Below are 21,544 nucleotides of genomic sequence, written 5' to 3'. Positions count from 1 at the left end.
AATTGTGCACCTGTTGGCTACATTATTTAAAGTAGTCAGTTGTTCTTCCAAACCCCAGTTTTTATCCAGTATCACAGTGCAGTATGTTGACACCGAGGCAACAAATGAAGAAACAAAGCAGTTTAGCGTAGTCACAACCTGACCCATTTAGGGCAACACTAATTTCTCAACCCTATGGCAAAAGTCCTGGGAGTTACAGCCTTCCTTGTCACAGAACCTTGAAGGCTCTGGTTCAGTGTGTCCATTCGACCCAGAAAGGCTACGATCAGTTCTCAGGACAATGCTGCAAATTGTGAGCTTCGTTGAAACTCCATGGGCAAGGCTGGTCCTCTAAATCTTGTTTGCTAGTCACTGAAATGACCGAAGAATGACCTTGTAACTCAGACGACAGGCATTATTTGTTCCAACGTGTGCCACAGTCTGCAGTCGGTTGCACCGTGTTCCTTCAATGGCTGTTGGAATAGCCTCATCCACAAGTTGAGTGAGGCCCCCAGGCATACATATTGAGTGCAGCTGGTCCTTTCCTGTCACTTGCTGCCGTTTCTGTAAGGGGTACTATCATTAGTCACATGTTTGAACTGCTGACAATTAATATTCCCTATAAGAAGTGAAATAAACACAAAGTGAGATTTCTATTAAAGCAACACACAAACCTTTGGCAATAACTACTAGTTTTCTAAAATGTTTTGAGGTTAATTATAGTTGTTAGCGAACTCAAAAACAGATTTAATTTGTGATAAATGCAGATAATATATTGGGCTACTTTTTGTAAAGGGAAAACTAGATATAGCACAATATGTTAGTGAAAATCAGCTATAGTAACTAAATCAGAAATGCTGATTTGCTCATAGATTACGCAAAGGGCAATGGTAGCTTCCAACAATTTGCAAAACACACATTTATTTGTGTTCATATACAATGAAGTTCAAGGGTGATATATTCTTTGGCAGAACTAATCACTAATGCTGATTTGCTATGAAATAAATGAAGTATCCAAAGCATTTGTACTGATAACTTACAAAAATACAGTTTTGTAAGTGTCCGAAAATTCTCGCAAAAAACCTATTTCTTATGTCTTTGTACAATGAAAGTAGAGAAAGATTGTTTTGAATGTGGATAGGCCCACTGTTCTCAAACATCTTAAAAAAGCACACTTAAGTTTAAACCTGTTATTGACGATAACAGTTAGTCCTTATTTCAATACTCACGAATGTTCGAAAATTCACAATATCACAACACAAATTGGTATTGATACAATCAATGAGAGATTATGCAAAAATAACACTAATAGTAAAATATGTGAATCTAGAACTTTAAATTGGGACGTGATCTCTCACAAAGGAAAATTGCTGCTCACGAAAATGTAACTGGAGAGTAAACAGTAATCACATCAGATGAGAATATATTTAAAACAATTACAAATGTGTTACTGATTAGGGTCAGAGACTAGATGAATTAAAAGTTTAGTATTTTTTATACTCTAGTTATTTATCATGTACTGATTCATAATTTCATTTTTTCAGGATGTCTTCCTAATCTGCTTTTCACTAGTCAATCCAGCATCTTTCGAGAATGTTAGAGCGAAGGTAAAGTATCCCATTTAATGAGGATTATTAAACTTGTTTCCACATTAACAGCTGTTGGTGCTGCAAGTACCTTCTGCAGTTCTTGAAATACACCCATTGTTAACATTGAGAAATATGCTCCATATAAAGACAGTAGTATCATTCTTGTAGTAATCCAGTATTTTCGGGGCTTTTTCCACAGGACTTTATAAATGCATGCTATGGCTAAAATGTTTACTTGCGAGCAAACTTGTGATACAGTGTGAATTTTAAATAAAATGATACAGATTCATCCATAGTCTTATTATAATCTGTCATTTGATTGTTATAGTTTGAAAGACAGTACACATTAGATGATTGATTAAACACTTAAATTATGAGCACAAGTTGGATTCAGTTTGGTGGTGGTGGTGGTGGTGGTGGTGTGTCATGGCCAGTATTATCAGATAAAACTTTTTTTCAAAGTATATGCATCAGTTTGGCATAAAGTGACCTAATTCATTCAGTATATGACTCAATTAGAGTTTTTTTTTATATGACAGCAGCTACATTGGAAGCATAATATCTACAGAATAACATTTCCATCTGCTGAATTTTAGTGAAGGTTAAATGAATTTTTATTCAGCAGCATCCTTTATTTATAATGTGAACATGTTGCTACGAAAATTGGCTTACATGTGCAGATAATTCTTTCACTTGCTTTATAAGCTCCATAAGACTTCACTGAAGTTTTAGAGGGTAGTAATGGGATATGTTTGATAATAACACTTTTCTTCAGTCCAGCAGGAATTAGGATTTTTGAACTTAACAAAGTCAAAAAAGCAAACAAAGGGATAAATAGTATTAGGTTTTGCCAACAAATGTTTCCTTTTTATTTCATAGGGTTCAAGCTCTGGTATTCAAATATATACAACACCAGTATTAAATTTTTCTAAAGAGTAGATTTATTGATGAATTGTTTTCATTTATTTTGAGCATACTAACCACAGGAACATCTCTTTGCAGTGGTATCCAGAAGTAAGACATCACTGTCCAACCACCCCCATTATTCTTGTGGGAACAAAACTGGATCTTAGGGAAGACAAAGACACAATTGAAAAGCTAAAAGACAAGAAGTTAGCACCAATTACATACCCACAGGTGAGAACTGTTCATTGTATTAATGTGACTTATGGTGGCTGGAAGTACCATTCACCTAAAAATTATAGGGATCATTTATGATCAAAGCTGTGTTTTGCATACCTGATGACCTTTGTTTTGTACTTATTTGGCTTTGGTCCAAGGCATGTTTCTGTCCCTAACATTTTGTATTTCAGTGCTGCAGGCTTAATCGGAGGCTATAAAGACTCGGAGAGCAGTTTCAAAACTTAAACAAGCTCAGCAAGCTGAACTGCCTATACATATCCATGCAACATTTGGTTCGCGACATCCTCAGACTGCAACTTAAGATCACATAGTTGCGCTTGTCATTGAGCTGGGGAAGAGTTGGTGCGGTTCGCTTTGTTTAGAACTAATGCTCACAACTTGGGTAATTTCACTCCTCCTCCTCCTCCTCCTCCTCCTACTCCTCCTACTCCTGTATTGAAATTGTTGCTGAGCTTTTGAGTTTCTATGGTCTGTCTGTACCTCCTAACATAATAGTGACTCAGTCTTGATAAAAACTTTGTATCAGAGAAACTAATTTGGCAGTTCCCAGGTACCAATTCATGATCTGCTATCACTAATTTATCCACATTTCTCAGATGACAATTGCTCTTGTGTTCCTTAAATTGTATGTTAATGGGCCTTTTTGTCATTCTTGTGAACATTTGATAGTATATGCAAGGGATTTCATGTACTCCTGCTGTGACAAGTTGCGGGCAGATGTCCTTAAGTGTTCAGATATTCATACAACTTTCTTTTAATTTAAACACTGTGTCAGTCACATCTTAGTACAGGGCGTCTACGACCCGGGACAACCGGGAGATCCGGGAAAAACCCGGGATTTTTTTCATCCGGGAGAAAACCGGGGAAAAACCCAGGATGTTTTTAGAATTCCGGGAATTTTTCATTGTTTTAGTTTTCAGTTAAATTTTTGTAATTTTGACTAGTAAGAACCGACACACTAACAAAGGATATTACTGTATCCCGCTACTGCAGAATAATACTTCAACAATAAAACATAAATGAGAGAAAAAAAACAAAATAACTTAAATTGCAAAGGAAATGCGCCATATATGACGACACAAGTGCTCATGCAAGCGTCTGCCGATTGACAATGTGTCGAAGGCTTTAGGAAGACTATGCAGTGCTTCATAACAACAAATTGCCTCCAATGAGCGTGAAGTCGCAGCTGTTTACATTTGATTTGTTTTAGCAGTTAACGTGCGGGCTCATGCGCATGCGCAGTAGAGTCACGTTTGAGTAGTAGATTCTCCCGCTTCTGTCAACAGGAATGTGGCTGTTGGCTGTGCAAGCAGTCGCAGCAAGCAGCTAGATACTTCCGGGAAAAGGGGGCGCCTAATTCATATTCTTGAGGGGGAAAAAAACTTGTTTCACAAAGCACCTAGCATCCAGCGCACATTTGCCTATCAATTAGTCATATGATTTTGAAACGCTTCTCTGTTGGTATTTGAACACATTTTAAGTTGATTTCTGAATGAATCATAAGCTGACTTTTGAATGCATGCATAGTGTACGTGATGTCTCTGTCAGGAGAATCCTCGTCGCATCTAGAAATAAACTTTCCACAGACAAAAGGGGACGGGGCTATGCGAGCTGAGTGGAGTAAAGCCGAATGGATGAATGGCAATCGCTGTCTTATGTGGCTGATTGGGTGTGGGAATGATCAGCGGTGTTATAATAACTAGCGAAATCCATAGATTCATACTATCAGAATGGAAATAAACGACTGACAGGAATAACAGGTGAGAAAGATTATGTATTATCTTCTCGGTGTGTCCAAGAAAATGAAGTCTTGACAGAAAATGTTTGGCCAGATTGCTACACTAGTAAGAACCAGTAGTACAGTCCCCGGCTACCAGCCGCTTAAGTTCTATTATGGAAGTAACGCGGAAAACGTGTTGTACGAACACGTAACAACAAATAACCGGAGAATAATTGCGGGAGAACTAAACCAGTGATTCTGGCAGGGTTAGTGAAGTTAATCGGCGAACAAATTTTGACAGTGGCAGCAATAGCTACAGAATTGGTGATGACAGGGTTGTTTGTTAGAACGAGGACGGAGAAGAAACGAGGACATCACACAAATTATGGAAGAATAAGACGATTCCAAATTTATATAAAAATTTCGTAATACTAGTTTTCGATGTCATGCTAGAGAAGCTGGTGCATATGAATGGAACGTGAAACTATTTCCTAACATAAAGCTTTTTGCTTGTAGTAGGCCTAATAGGCATTTGATATTGATACTTATTGGATTATATTCTGTCGTGTTATAAAAATGAGCCAAAACAGTCTCGTTTATTTGGTGTGTTATAAAATTGCTGCCGTATTAGAAAGGCCTATTTTGTTTTATCTAGCAGCCAGTGACAAAATAGACGTAATCAGATCGAGAAACCACACCAGTCTTGGGTATTATTTGTATTAACAGCATTTTCAGTATTAGATAACTACATTTCGATTTTCCATGTAGCAAAACGTTTGACAAACTTTGATGAGGTAAAAGATTCTTTCACAGAAAGGAAAACACGCCATGTAAAGCTGTAGCAAGATTAGAGAGAAAAAAATGCTAGGAGCTAAGGTTTGAAGAAATGTGTAATTTCTTGCTTATCTCTTGTCAGTACAGGTTTTATATATCCTATATTTAATTTTATGACACACAAAACAGCAAGTTATTAACTAATGGGCAATGAAGAGTTCAGATTTTCCGAAAAGTTCTTGTTATCTCGATTACAAATAATCCCATCCGCTATTAATTGCGAGATTTATTTTTTTAAGAGAGGCAGGCTGCCAAACCGGCCGACTGGGAGCAGGAGAGGCACCACAGGACATTTCAATTTCCACTCTCCTGAATATAGTTTGGACGTGAAGTAGAAAAATGCTTTATGAAGAGGCATGGAACTGCACTTGGGCATACTTACGACCAAATAATATGTCTTACATTTCCTCGAATACATACGTTTTATGTTTCAGACTTTTCAGAAAGATGTGCGTTACAAGATGAACATATTTTGAAAATTCGATTTTTTTATTATTGACCCGGTTCGCAAATGTCGTAGATACGGGGCTGATGCGCAGAGCAATCTGAGCTATAGTGGGTAGTCTCCACGTGACACGTGTTTACGTTTCCCCTTCGTTTACTCTCACGTCAAATGAAAACAAAACGGATATCTGTGGCCGGGAGCTATCAATTGAATTAAAACACATTCACATAATTACTAAAGGCTGAAATATGTCATTAGTTTCAGATTTTATTTTATTTCCACCTTTCTGACAGTCAAGCATTAATCGCCTTGCGGAACAATGAAGTTACTTTTGTCTGTTTGCTAAAGAAATTTGACTTTTGCTAATCTTTTCCGCAGAGGCAGTCAATGTAACTGAAACGAAATGTTTAATTCCACAGTACTGGGTAGTTTCAACTGTTCGCTGCATTTCAAGTGCACGTTTTAATTTTCTAGCACGTATGGCATTATGCCATAATATAGAACCAAACATGATATAATACAGTACTGGTGCTCCAAGAAAATTTACATCCTGAAAACCACACTTAATAGCTTAATATCAGGTCGGGCTCTACGGTACTTCATTGGGAATCTGGACATATGAGTGTGCCTTTAAGTATGCACTTTAAATGTGCACATTTTAATATGGTTCACGAAATTCCGATGCTCTTGCAGTATCATCTTTCATTGACGATCTTTTACACGTACATACATACGGGCTTCCTACGTCATGATATCTACCCAAGCGCGGTGTCGCCTGTTACCTGAGCTCTCTGGCAACTGAACCTATTTGTAACAGGTCGCGGGAAAATATTACGATTGGTGGTTTTAAAAGCGTTACTTTAAAAGTAAATATCCTTTTACGTAAGTTGAACTGCGTACAAGAATGGACCGTGAATTTATTAAATCACAAAGCGTTTTACTCTCATTTAAAAATCAGGTGTCTGGTGACAAGCCATTTAGAAGCATTTCGAACCCTGAAGATAAGACATTTATGTCATTATTAAAAATTTTACAGGCACATTTGTATGATATCTCTTAAAGTGTAACACGCGCAAATAAGATCAACAGTATATGCGAAAGCTTAGCTTCTCTTGTAACAACACTATGTATATTAATTTAAACTATTAACTTTCCCTGTTTGGCGCGCTACTTAACACTGATGTTGCTATTGGCTGACTACATCACGTGTCCTATGCTCTGAATATCCTCTGTCATCGGCTGGCGAGATCACGTGACATGAGTTACGAACGGCTTACAAAAGCGCATCGAAATCTCAGTTTCAATGGTTCGGAAAGTAACATGCGGTGTTTGGTGGATTTTCTAATGTATGTTTTCGTAATATGAAAATAGGCAGCGTACATGTTGCTGCACATCAAAGATATTTCCAAAACGTGTCTTTTTCTCTGAGTTTCGTTTTCTTAAGTGCCGGGAAATTGTACGCCTGTGTACAAAACCATAACCATTCAAAGGAGTGATAGGTGAAAATATACTGTCATCCGGGAGAAAGTGTGTTTTTAACCGGGAAATCCGGGAAAAATCTGGGAATTTTTTTTCCTTGTCCACGTAGACACCCTGTAGTACTCTGATGATGCTGTCTCTGGCTGTTTTTATGAATGGGAGGAAACTTTACCTTAGGTTCGTTCTTTCTCACTAGAAGCTTCAGATCTTTCAGGGTGTAACGCCTTATTTCACTTCGTCAGAGTAACTGTTCCTTGACAGTATTTCTCAAATGATGGAGCTCATTGTCAAAGTTCTGTGGTTCCCAGATTCTTGTAGCGTGGTACATAAATACACTCCTGGAAATTGAAATAAGAACACCGTGAATTCATTGTCCCAGGAAGGGGAAACTTTATTGACACATTCCTGGGGTCAGATACATCACATGATCACACTGACAGAACCACAGGCATATAGACACAGGCAACAGAGCATGCACAATGTCAGCACTAGTACAGTGTATATCCACCTTTCGCAGCAATGCAGGCTGCTATTCTCCCATGGAGACGATCGTAGAGATGCTGTATGTTGTCCTGTGGAACAGCTTGCCATGCCATTTCCACCTGGCGCCTCAGTTGGACCAGCGTTCATGCTGGACGTGCAGACCGCGTGAGACGACGCTTCATCCAGTCCCAAACATGCTCAGTGGGGGACAGATCCGGAGATCTTGCTGGCCAGGGTAGTTGACTTACACCTTGTAGAGCACGTTGGGTGGCACGAGATACATGCGGACGTGCATTGTCCTGTTGGAACAGCAAGTTCCCTTGCCGTTCTAGGAATGGTAGAACGATGGGTTCGATGACGGTTTGGATGTACCGTGCACTATTCAGTGTCCCCTCGACGATCACAAGTGGTGTACGGCCAGTGTAGGAGATCGCTTCCCACACCATGATGCCGGGTGTTGGCCCTGTGTGCCTCGGTCGTATGCAGTCCTGATTGTGGCGCTCACCTGCACGGTGCCAAACACGCATACGACCATCATTGGCACCAAGGCAGAAGCGACTCTCATCGCTGAAGACGACACGTCTCCATTCGTCCCTCCATTCACGTCTGTCGCGACACCACTGGAGGCGGGCTGCACGATGTTGGGGCGTGAGCGGAAGACGGCCTAACGGTGTGCAGGACCGTAGCCCAGCTTCATGGAGACGGTTGCGAATGGTCCTCGCCGATACCCCAGGAGCAACAGTGTCCCTAATTTGCTGGGAAGTGGCGGTGCGGTCCCCTACGGCACTGCGTAGGATCCTACGGTCTTGGCGTGCATCCGTGCGTCGCTGCGGTCCGGTCCCAGGTCGACGGGCACGTGCACCTTCCGCCGACCACTGGCGACAACGTCGATGTACTGTGGAGACCTCACGCCCCACGTGTTGAGCAATTCGGCGGTACGTCCACCCGGCCTCCCGCATGCCCACTATACGCCCTCGCTCAACGTCCGTCAACTGCACATACGGTTCACGTCCACGCTGTCGCGGCATGCTACCAGTGTTAAAGACTGCGATGGAGCTCCGTATGCCACGGCAAACTGGCTGACACTGACGGCGGCGGTGCACAAGTGCTGCGCAGCTAGCGCCATTCGACGGCCAACACCGCGGTTCCTGGTGTGTCCGCTGTGCCGTGCGTGTGATCATTGCTTGTACAGCCCTCTCGCAGTGTCCGGAGCAAGTATGGTGGGTCTGACACACCGGTGTCAATGTGTTCTTTTTTCCATTTCCAGGAGCGTATATTGATCACTCTTCCCTCTCTTCTGCTTGGGATGTTGATTGGAATTTCTGTGAAGGTATCTTTCCACGTGAGTGGGTTTTTATAGACTTCATGCCCTAAAGTTCTGTTAGGTTTTCTATGTACCTTAATGTGCAAAAGAGAAAGTTGATCTCCTTTCTCCTTTGTGATAGTGAACTTCATCTTAGCACTCTTATCATTACGAAAATTGAGAAATTTTGATAGATTTTTCCCTATAAACATTGACTACAGTTGTTATGAATAGCTTCTCCAATTTGTTCAAAAAAATCTGTTGTCCTTTTGAAAGTAAGTTGATGCGAGACATTGTTCGAGATGTGCCATATGCCTTATGAAAACACTTTCCAACTGTGACATTAGCTTATTAACAGAAATCATAATAAAGAGTGATTTGTTGTGGTCTTCAGTCCTGAGACTGGTTTGATGCAGCTCTCCATGCTACTCTATCCTGTGCAAGCTTCTTCATCTCCCAGTACCTACTGCAACCTACATCCTTCTGAATCTGCTTAGTGTATTGATCTCTTGGTCTCCCTCTACGATTTTTACCCTCCACGCTGCCCTCCAATGCTAAATTTGTGATCCCTCGATGCCTCAGAACATGTCCTACCAACCGATCCCTTCTTCTAGTCAAGTTGTGCCACAAACTTCTCTTCTCCCCAATCCTATTCAATACCTCCTCATTAGTTACGTGATCTACCCACCTTATCTTCAGCATTCTTCTGTAGCACCACATTTCGAAAGCTTCTATTCTCTTCTTGTCCAAACTAGTTATCGTCCATGTCTCACTTCCATACATGGCTACACTCCATACAAATACTTTCAGAAACGACTTCCTGACACCTAAATCTATATTCGATGTTAACAAATTTCTCTTCTTGAGAAACGCTTTCCTTGCCATTGCCAGTCTACATTTTATATCCTCTCTACTTCGACCATCATCGGTTATTTTGCTCCCCAAATAGCAAAACTCATTTACTACTTCAAGTGTTTCATTTCCTAATCTAATTCCCTCAGCATCACCCGACTTAATTTGACTACATTCCATTATCCTCGTTTTGCTTTTGTTGATGTTCATCTTATATCCTCCTTTCAAGACACTGTCCATTCCGTTCAACTGCTCTTCCAAGTCCTTTGCTGTCTCTGATAGAATTACAATGTCATCGGCGAACCTCAAAGTTTTTACTTCTTCTCCATGAATTTTAATACCTACTCCGAATTTTTCTTTTGTTTCCTTTACTGCTTGCTCAATATACAGATTGAATAACATCGGGGAGAGGCTACAACCCTGTCTCACTCCCTTCCCAACCACTGCTTCCCTTTCATGCCCCTCGACTCTTATAACTGCCATCTGGTTTCTGTACAAACTGTAAATAGCCTTTCGCTCCCTGTATTTTACCCCTGCCACCTTCAGAATTTGAAAGAGAGTATTCCAGTCAACATTGTCAAAAGCTTTCTCTAAGTCTACAAATGCTAGAAACGTAGGTTTGCCTTTTCTTAATCTTTCTTCCAAGATAAGTCGTAAGGTCAGTATTGCCTCACGTGTTCCAACATTTCTACGGAATCCAAACTGATCTTCCCCGAGGTCGGCTTCTACCAGTTTTTCCATTCGTCTGTAAAGAATTCGCGTTAGTATTTTGCAGCTGTGACTTATTAAACTGATAGTTCGGTAACTTTCACATCTGTCAACACCTGCTTTCTTTGGGATTGGAATTATTATATTCTTCTTAAAGTCTGAGGGTATTTCGCCTGTCTCATACATCGTGCTCACCAGATGGTAGAGTTTTGTCATGACTGGCTCTCCTGAGGCCATCAGTAGTTCTAATGGAATGTTGTCTACTCCCGGGGCCTTGTTTTGACTCAGGTCTTTCAGTGCTCTGTCAAACTCTTCACGCAGTATCTTATCTCCCATTTCATCTTCATCTACATCCTCTTCCATTTCCATAATATTGTCCTCAAGTACCTCGCCCTTGTATAAGCCCTCTATATACTCCTTCCACCTTTCTGCTTTCCCTTCTTTGCTTAGAACTGGGTTGCCATCTGAGCTCTTGATATTCATACAAGTGGTTCTCTTCTCTCCAAAGGTCTCTTTAATTTTCCTGTAGGCAGTATCTATCTTACCCCTAGTGAGACAAGCCTCTACATCCTTACATTTGTCCTCTAGCCATCCCTGCTTAGCCATTTTGCACTTCCTGTCAATTTCATTTTTGAGACGTTTGTATTCCTTTTTGCCTGCTTCATTTACTGCATTTTTATATTTTCTCCTTTCATCAATTAAATTCAATATTTCTTCTGTTACCCAAGGATTTCTGTTAGCCCGCGTCTTTTTACCTACTTGATCGTCTGCTGCCTTCACCACTTCATCCCTCAGAGCTACCCATTCTTCTTCTACTGTATTTCTTTCCCCCATTCCTGTCAATTGTTCCCTAATGCTCTCCCTGAAACCCTCTACAACCTCTGGTTCTTTCAGTTTATCCAGGTCCCATCTCCTTAAATTCCCACCTTTTTGCAGTTTCTTCAGTTTCAATCTGCAGTTCATAACCAATAGATTGTGGTCAGAATCTACATCTGCCCCAGGAAATGTCTTACAATTTAAAACCTGGTTCCTAAATCTCTGTCTTACCATTATATAATCTATCTGAAACCTGTCAGTATCTCCAGGCTTCTTCCATGTATACAGCCTCCTTTCATGATTCTTGAACCAAGTGTTAGCTACGATTAAGTTATGCTCTGTGCAAAATTCTACAAGGCGGCTTCCTCTTTCATTCCTTCCCCCCAATCCATATTCACCTACTATGTTTCCTTCTCTCCCTTTTCCTACTACCGAATTCCAGTCACCCATCACTATTAAATTTTCGTCTCCCTTCACTACCTGAATAATTTCTTTTATCTCGTCATACATTTCATCTATTTCTTCATCATCTGCAGAGCTAGTTGGCATATAAACTTGTACTACTGTAGTAGGCATGGGCTTTGTGTCTATCTTGGCCACAATAATGCGTTCACTATGCTGTTTGTAGTAGCTAACCCGCACTCCTATTTTTTTATTCATTATTAAACCTACTCCTGCATTACCCTTATTTGATTTTGTATTTATAACCCTGTAATCACCTGACCAAAAGTCTTGCTCCTCCTGCCACCGAACTTCACTAATGCCCACTATATCTAACTTTAACCTATCCATCTCCCTTTTTAAATTTTCTAACCTACCTGCCCGATTAAGTGATCTGACATTCCACGCTCCGATCCGTAGAACGCCAGTTTTCTTTCTCCTGATAACGACGTCCTCTTGAGTAGTCCCCGCCCGGAGATCCGAATGGGGGACTATTTTACCTCCGGAATATTTTACCCAAGAGGACGCCATCATCATTTAATCATACAGTAGAGCTGCATGTCCTCGGGAAAAATTACGGCTGTAGTTTCCCCTTGCTTTCAGCCGTTCGCAGTACCAGCACAGCTAGGCCGTTTTGGTTAATGTTACAAGGCCAGATCAGTCAATAATCCAGACTGTTGCCCCTGCAACTACTGAAAAGGCTGCTGCTGCCCCTCTTCAGGAACCACATGTTTGTCTGGCCTCTCAACAGATACCCCTCCGTTGTGGTTGCACCTACGGTACGGCCATCTGTATCGCTGAGGCACGCAAGCCTCCCCACCAACGGCAAGGTCCATGGTAAAAGTGTGATAAAACACCAAAACTGACCATAATATGTCTTGGAACAGACTTTTTTGTGGACATCTGTAAGCAGTTTGGCTTGCTGATCTTGTCTAACTTCAAAACTGATATGAGTCTCTGAGTCTTTATAGCCTTTGATGGCACTTCCATTGTTGGAAGACAAAATGTGAGGCAGAGAAATATGCTTTGGGCATCAGCTTAATGCCCATAAAAGAAAAAAATCAGCTGGCACTGGTAATCTTGGAAATAATTGCTTTGCAGGATTATTAGAACATAAGATTATTTTAACTTTTTTTTTTAAACAGCATTCTCTCACATTGCACTTTTTGATATTAACTGGTTTTCTGAAGATTGAATATAAACAAACAGATCACCACCATTCCACGATGATGATACTTTTCGTATATCTTGAGTTAACAGTTTGGTGACTGAACTTATTTATTATTAATTTATAATTTTATTTATTATTAATTTATAATAAATGAACTTGTGTGTCATTGGTCATTTTATTTGACAAGAGTTAAAATATTATTTGTCAACAACTTGAAGAAATGAATTCAATGTTGATATTACTGTATCTAAAGTATCTTCACTACTTGATCTTAACATAACATTTTCTGTTCTTGTTAAAAGGGACTAGCTATGGCAAAGGAGATTGGTGCAGTGAAGTACCTTGAGTGCAGTGCTCTCACTCAGAAGGGACTCAAAACAGTTTTTGATGAGGCAATCCGAGCCGTATTATGCCCAGTGCTGCAAGTTAAACCGAAAAGGAAGTGTGTGCTTATATAAAGAGGATGATCAGATGTAGAAACTGTAAATGTTACTATTCTTAACTCTTGGATGAAAAGAATGTGAAGGGGTAGATATAAGCAACTAACAGTTGCTGGAAATGTGTAGATTTGTCAGCTCAATGCTGAATTTGTGAAGTGATGCATTTTAACAGTGTGATGCGAACAACTTTGATGCCTCCCTGATGGCTGGTGGTGAGATGTTATGTGGTTTGGCAGTTCAGAATGAGAAGTCTTTCTCATGTCTTTTATATGTGAAGCTGTGTTCTTGTTAGCAAGAGTAAGAAAATTATATTTTTAAACACTCTGACAAATATATTGACAACAGTGTCACAAATAACTGATTATAATATCATTCTTATTTCTCATTTTGTGACTCGTACAAGATCTTTAATTTTTTCCCCCCCTGTGTCTCCCTTGCTGCTTTGCCACCCACACATTTTAATATTATAAAGCATGTAAGAGTATGGTTAACCCTGTAAGATGCTGACACATAATTATACCACCTTCTGTGTTTTAATGACTAATACTGTGGAATTTGGACAGATAAATTAACAGAACTGCTCCATATTATGTATCTGTTTATTGTTGATAAGAATATCTTTTTAATTAACTTTCTTTCACTGCATCCAGACTTAAATTCTTTGTTATGGGAACCCATGATATTCTCATCATGCCATCAACATTCTTTCAAGAAAGCCATACTATAACAAAAATACACAGTTAACATCTATGCACAGAAGTTCAACACTTGACCACAAATTATGAGATTTTTACTAGTGATTGATAATAGCAAGAAATGTTGAGAGCTGAAAATTAGATTTGACACCTGGAAAATTGAGAGATACTTTTTAATACTTCGCTGGTAGCATATGTTTTTTGTGGGAAACAAATACCCACATATGTGAATAAACAGACACCAGAGTTATATCGTCAAATCTGTTTTAGAAAATTTTCTGACTCGTGATTCATGTTGTCAGCATTTGTTGATAATAGAGCAAAATTAAATGATGATTAAATTCACAATTTTCTAAAAATTTATTTTTGGGGACAAAAATAAACCTTGTCATTATCAGAAAGTCATTATGCACAACCCATATTTTGAAGCATGTATCCTTTATTTCTGGAAAAGTTGGTAAATGGTAAGAAAACTATTATTTGGAAATAAGCCATATCGTAGTACAGCTGTGGCATGCAGCCTCAAAAACAAAAACGCAAGCCATTCTTGCCCATAAACAAACATAATTGCACAAAATCTCTCTCCTGAAAATATGTTCCCTTTTTTATAATATTTGTATTATTTTGAAATGCACCGTAGGTGGAGTAAGACTGTAGAAAAAAAATATTTTGGTAAAAGTTGTTACATATTGTTTCTGTTCTTCTATAAGTATTGTACATAATTTTTACTAATTAAAGTATAGCAGTACTGCTTCATTGAAATATATTTGTTTGATTCTAAGATGATTGTTGAATTGTTATTTTCAAGATAGAATGAAATGTGGATGGAATTATCAGCATTTTCCTTGTAAATTCTTGTGACTGATGTGTTTTATAGGATGTGTCAGATGATTTCACTTGGTTGTTTAACACCCCTGCAAAAGTCTGTGCATCTGGGTCTTTACAGCTTAAATTGATATATTATATATGTATAAAATAAACAGAATATTTGGCTGTGTCAGTTGATAGTTTACCCAGAAAGAAGACTGTATTTTGCAAAGTGCTTTGATCCACAGTAAAGTATGCTGTGGTACTCATAAGTTACCTGTCAGTATGAAAATTACTTTCCTGATAAATAACATACGAAATTTTCACACACATCCTTAATCATATAAGAGAAATGTCTTGATTCTATAATTTATGGCCTTCCATGTTTAAGCTTATAAGCTTTAGTGATTGTCAATTGCTAAAATTTGTAACTATGCATTTGAGTGGTACTGACTGCGTGAATGTAATTCCACTTCATTTAACTAAATTGTAGGGTTTTGTTGGTTGGAGATAATGAACTAGCTTTATGACTCATTGCCACTTTTTGAAGTCCTCTGAAGACCATTTTGTTTAACTTTGTGATGGTTTCTGAATAGTTTTGTGTAACTTAACAAAAATCTAAGTGAATTTGAATTTTCTTAACAAGTCTTTCTTATGAGGACGGAAATAAATACAAAATTATTATGTGGCCTGAAATGATATCCAGTATTTTTTCCAGTTATTGTTAATTGTAACCTATTAAATCAAGTGATCCATTGCTGTACATATACAGTCTTAATATTTGTTAAGAGTAATTGAATGTTATAAGTTGTATATTAATGAACATTAACTTGGCAATACGGGACTCTGTTTTGTCAACACTATAAAATTTTTATTTAAAGAGAGAACAATAAAACACATGCTTTGTCTTTGGTTAATTCTTTTCCTTATATTAAAATTTTATTGGTAGTGCTTCAGATTTAATTTTGCGTCATATATCTAAGAAATGCAATAAGCTGTTGTTTAGCACTTGATGAAGACTCCTGTACTTTATAACATACTCAATACTCAATATATGTTGATGGCTTATTTAATTTATGAGTTTCCTCTGGCACACTGATGCAAACACTGTGTCTTGAATTATGATGCAGATGACTAGGCAAGGTCTCACAAGTATAGAAAAAAAACATGACAGTGAAAGCAAACATGGTTAGAATTCCGCATATTAATGCAGAATAAGATCTGCTCTTGAACAGATTTGCAGTAGATATGTGATAACTAAAATTTAAGTAGTCTCAGATTGTTGATACCTCTTCTGGGTGTAGCATTTGTACTGTTGCTGAAACCGGTTTGATCTTTTAGTAGGAATGGGAAATGAGAGCAGTTACATTGAACCTTTTGATGAATTTCTTATAAAGCGTGCCTTGGACTGTAAGCATCTTTTTATGTCACAGTTCTGCAACACTCAGAGAGTCGGAGGGTAACAGTTGGCTCGAAGTTTTGTGAAATGGGCAATTGGCTGAGTCATAAACATGGATGTGGCTTATCCACAGTGAATTGGAGGACTGAAAACCAAAACAACAAATGAGGAAAATTCAGTCATTTCGATCACTGATTAGGCAAGAGCAGTACAAAACAAGATATTTGTAATACATAGTGACAGCTGTGAAGAGAAAATAATGGGTCTGTTGATATTTCATAAATATCACAAAAAATGAAATGCAGTATCAGTGGAATACAATAGGCATGATTCACCTATTTGAAGAACCATAAAATATTTCTAGGCTATCCTGCATAAACCAGTAGCTCTTCCTTGCAGGTTGTCAATGCAGGTATAATGATGGCAGTATGTTACTTATTTTCTGGTGATGAAAGATTTGTTTAGATGTACGTTAGTGCTAAACCACCAGTGTTGCCTTAAGTATTGTATCAAATAATGGAAAATCGAGGGTGATATGTTACTGTATTATGGAAAGGATAGTTGCTACTCACCAAATAGCGGAGGTGCTGAGCTGCAGATAGGCACAACAAAAAGACTGCAAGGAAGTGAGCTTTAACAAGGCTTTCATCAGTCTCTCTCTCTCTCTCTCTCTCTCTCTCTCTCTCTCTCTCTCTCTCTCTCTCTCTCTCTCTCTCTCTCACACACACACACACACACACACACACACAGAGTCAGACAGACAGACAGAGTGAGGGTGGGCAGCGAGGTGCAATCAGGAGGTACGTTTGTGGAATAGAGGACTGTGTAGTGCTGGAACGGGAACAGGGGAGGGGCTAGATGGGTAACAACAATGACTGACTAAGGTCGAGTCCAGGACAATTACAGGAATATAGGATATATTGCAAGGAGCATTCTCACCTGTGCAATTCAGAAAAGCTGGTGTTGGCGAGAAGGGTCCAGATGGAACAGGCTGTGAAGCAGTCATTGGAATGAAGAACGTTGCGTTGGACGGCATGCCAGCAAAACGGTGGTTCGGCTGTTTCTAGGCCACAGTTTGTTGGTGGTCATTCATGTGGACAGACAGATTGCTGGTTCTCATGCCCACATAGCGTGCAGCACAGTGTTTGCAGCTTTGCTAGCAGATCACATGACTCGTTTTGCAGGGGGCCATGCCTTTGATGGGATCTGTACACTGCCACAAGCACCACCTTGTCCCCATCCCTACCATGCTATCCCTCCCATTTCCTGCCCCAGCCTCCTCCTTACCCCCACCACCCAGTTGCCTCTCCCATCATGTACTTCTGTTTGCCGTCTGGCCTCAGCACCGAGAGACTGTGGTCGTGTGTGTGTGTGTGTGTGTGTGTGTGTGTGTGTGTGTGTGTGTGTGTGTGTGTGTGTGTGACTTACACTGTCTATTTCTGCCACTTTCCGACAGTCTTTTTGTTGTGCCTATTTGCAACTCAGTATCTCCACTACATGGTGAGAACCAACTATCCTTTCCATAATATTGTTACATTCCATCCTGGTTTTTCCGTTGCTCAAGGAGCATTGAAATGATTCAGGTTTCCATTTTCTTTCTTTTTAGCAGTTCCTGTGGTTGCATTCTCAAGCTGACGTGGAAATTTTGAAAAAAATTTTCTGTAACAAAGGGAATTTGATGTTGAAAGTTGCATAGGGTTTTTAGTGACAGTATCAAAATAAGTCACAGAGACACTTTTACTCACAAAAACACACACAGAAAACATAGATCTTAAGAGTGTCAGACTAATTGTCACATTAAGGAGGTCTCATTTCTTCTGCATAAGCACTCGTTGGAAGCATTTAGTAACTGATTCTAGCAGTCTTTATGCCTCCACTGGCAATTTTATGCATGTCCCCAGGTTTTTGTTAGTGGCTTCATCAGATGGCTTCCACAAATGTTTGATGTAGTTAAATCAGCAGTCTCTCTTCAGCTATTTATTATTATTGTAGAGAAATAGTATTTGTGATGGTACAGTCAGTACCATTGTGGTGTTGGATTGTGAAATTTTTTATCCATTGTAGTGTTTTGTGGAGGGTACTACATGCACACTATTTCTATCAGATTTTTTTTTCCACATGGACATCAATATATCAAATGCATTATGTTTACCATTATTGCTTAACTGAAATGCAGATCTTTCATGCTGACCGAACTTTTGCACTTCCAAGCAAACTTTGACTCTCCTGTGCTTCGTAGTTGAAATTACTGTAGGTGTTGGGTCTTGAGTGCATGTGTGCCCTAGATGTAAAGTTGAAGGGAAATCGGTGAACTAAATAACTTTCATGCAGAAAAAAGCCTTGCTCTCATTGCAAGCAAAATAAACTGTTTTTACAGTATTCGTTTTTACTTGGTCTTTCTGACAAAAGTAGCTGAAGCTCGTTATTTTGCAATGTAATAACCATTCTTGGGACTGATATAATTCGTACAGTCTAAACCAGAGCTGCAAACATAGGTAGTGGTCATCTCACTGGCAGCGCATGTCACCACTTTTGAGAATGTGGCTATTTTTCTCAAGATTCTAGATTAAGATAAATTTCCATCCCTCATTTCTAGTGTGATACAGAATATGTGCTCTGTAAAAACTGTTGCTACCACTCTTAACTTGTTATTTGTGGACTCAAATAAAAAGTTTTGGCTTTAGTGTCATTGTGAAGCAGCTAGGCATATCACCCAAACTGCACATTGACTTTCCTTACAGAGAAAGGAAGTGAGTAAATCAGAATTTGATTGTAGATGGAATAATAATAATAATAAAAACATAGTTGCTCAGTAAATGAAGGAAAGAATTTGTGTAGTTCATAAGATGGAGATAAGAATGGGAAGATAATTCATTAATACAGAGAAGGGGAAATAAGTGTCGCCAACAATAGTGATCGTGAACAAGAATAAGTTATGGAGGTAAGAGTAAAATAATGGGGAATTAAATGGATGGAAAAAATTTAAAATGTTTGAATAATTTTTTGAACATACAGATTGAGTTTTTGAGAGACATAATCTGAGGTTTAGTTTGCAGGTTTAAAGTAATTGTTGTTTTATATCACATAACTGTGACTTTGCTCAGATCAAGATTTGGGTGTGACATAGGGTGAATAAAATATATTTTCATCTTGTAGCGTAATGTTTGCAATACTTTCAGTACTGTCTTGAACTACTGTTTGTTTCTTGTGTTCACATTAAAGTGGCAGGTGTTATTTTAAAATAAAATTCAATAACTTTTTTCGTCGCGGCGAGATTTATTTACAAAATTTCAGTCACCAACTTTCTCTTCCGAATGCGAAAATATTTTGTTGGGCCCATCCTACGTAGGAATGATCATCAAAATAAAATAAGAGAAATCGGAGCTTGAACAGAAAGGTTTAGGTGTTCGTTTTTCCCGTGCACTGTTCGGGAGTGGAATGGTAGGGAGATAGTATGATTGTGGTTCGATGAACCCTCTGCCAAGCACTTAAATGTGAATTGCAGAGTAATCATGTAGATGTAGATGTAGAACAGCATGCAATGGAGCACCGTGTCAAACACCTTCTGGAAATCTAGAAATGTCATCTGTTTGTTGCCCTTCATCCATGGTTTGCAGTATATCGTGCAAGGAAAGGGCAAGTGGAGTTTCACAGGATTGATGCTTTGTAAAACGATGCTGATTCATGGACAAAGCTTCTCAGTCACCAGAAAGTTAATTATATTCGAACTGAGAATATGTTCAAGGATTCTGCAGCAAACAGATGTTAGGGATATTGGTCTGTAATTTTGAGGATCCATTCTTTTACCCTTCTTATAGACTGGAGTCGCATGAAATTTTTTCCACTTGCGTGGGACTTTGTGCTGGGCAAGAGATTTGGGATAAATGCAAGCTATGTAATGGGCCATTGCCATGGAGTAATCTTTGTAAAAACAAGGATGTAGCTATGGCATCAGCGAAATGTGGTGTCATTAATAATTTCTCTGCTGGCATATTGTCATTCAAATAATGTTTATTTGGAAGAATACTAGTTTCTCACAGCATGCAAATCCTGACAAACGCTAATCAGTTATACAGTCCTGACATTGTGCCAGAATGGGGGCAATTTGCAGTGTAATAATAGCAGAAGAAAAACTTTAAAAAATGAAGATTGCTGGCAAAGCATCTATTTTAGTAACAATTTTCAGTAAGACTGCATTACCGTGTCTGGATTGTATGCTTTATAAATTAATATAACCTCTTCCATCTGTGCTATGTATTGCGTCAAATCAACAATATGCATTTGAAGAGTATGAAAATCACTGGATATCGGCATGTGTAATTTAAAATAAACTGTATGTACAATCATGAGGACAGAGCGCCAAGTACAGGTGGTCATGCTCTCACAACTACGGACTACAATCTCTCTAAACATTACAAGCATAAAAAATATTAGCAACAGGAGAACCAATTCAGATGTGTGGACTCAGTTGAGTCCTACCCCCAGGTGGCAATAACTAATGAAAAAGATTTGGTAAGCAAACAAATTTGCACCATCTGTTCAGTTTCTTTTGTGGAGGACTTTGCTCAAACTGTTTTTCCAGTACAACGTATTTACGCACTTGTTGTGACCTGCTTTCTCACTGTCAATAAATTGATCTAATTATTATGAAACTTCTCTCATTATAAGAACTCAGTTCAAGGTTGAAAAACAGACCCGTACTTAAAACACGATGGCAAATAGTTCCTAAGTAATGCTAACAATGTATATTCTTTGTCAGGCCCCATTGCTTACTACTCATCAAATGCAAAGAGATCATTTGCCATAGAAAAGAACGGTCATTTGCTAATATTTACATTAACTCCCTCACAGCACACTTCGTGCCTGTCCCCTCAGGCTCAGCATTTGTTTGCTGAGTACAGGCTTTGTGACCCTGGGGTTCCTGAGCTGAAGGCTGGTAAGCATGCTCTGGGCATGCTTCAGTGATCACAGTGCAGTGAAGCAGTGGAATGTTGTGTGTTTCGGGGAATGGGGGCATTGGATTCACTGCCTGGACCTCAAAGAAGGTATACACCTCTATAAAAAAAACCCTCAACCTCAAGATGTTCTACATGCTGATGAGATGAATGGCTGTTGAAGTAAAACAGTCTCTAGCGGGCAACCTCTGGGGCACCTGCCACCCTTCTATAAGGATTTCTTAAGCTTGCAGGGCTCTGCCTGGGTCAATAGTTGTTTCTCTAGTGTCTTGTGGGATCCCTATG

The 21,544-nt window shown here is 39.1% G+C and overlaps 1 protein-coding gene across 1 annotated transcript in view; it reads left to right on the top strand.

Annotated features, from left to right (window-relative positions):
• The window catches only part of LOC126162562 (ras-related protein Rac1), a 112,279-nt gene extending 96,457 nt beyond the window's left edge, over positions 1-15,822 (top strand). The window contains exons 4-6 of the mRNA XM_049919151.1: positions 1,524-1,586; positions 2,571-2,705; positions 13,266-15,822. Of these exons, the coding sequence (XP_049775108.1) occupies positions 1,524-1,586; positions 2,571-2,705; positions 13,266-13,421 (354 nt within the window). The 3' untranslated portion in view covers positions 13,422-15,822. The remainder of the gene's footprint in view (positions 1-1,523; positions 1,587-2,570; positions 2,706-13,265) is intronic.
• Positions 15,823-21,544: the final 5,722 nt, after the last annotated feature.

This window comes from Schistocerca cancellata, chromosome 2, assembly GCF_023864275.1.
Source record: "Schistocerca cancellata isolate TAMUIC-IGC-003103 chromosome 2, iqSchCanc2.1, whole genome shotgun sequence".
NCBI lineage: Eukaryota > Metazoa > Arthropoda > Insecta > Orthoptera > Acrididae > Schistocerca > Schistocerca cancellata.
This window is presented reverse-complemented; position numbering and strand designations above follow the sequence as displayed.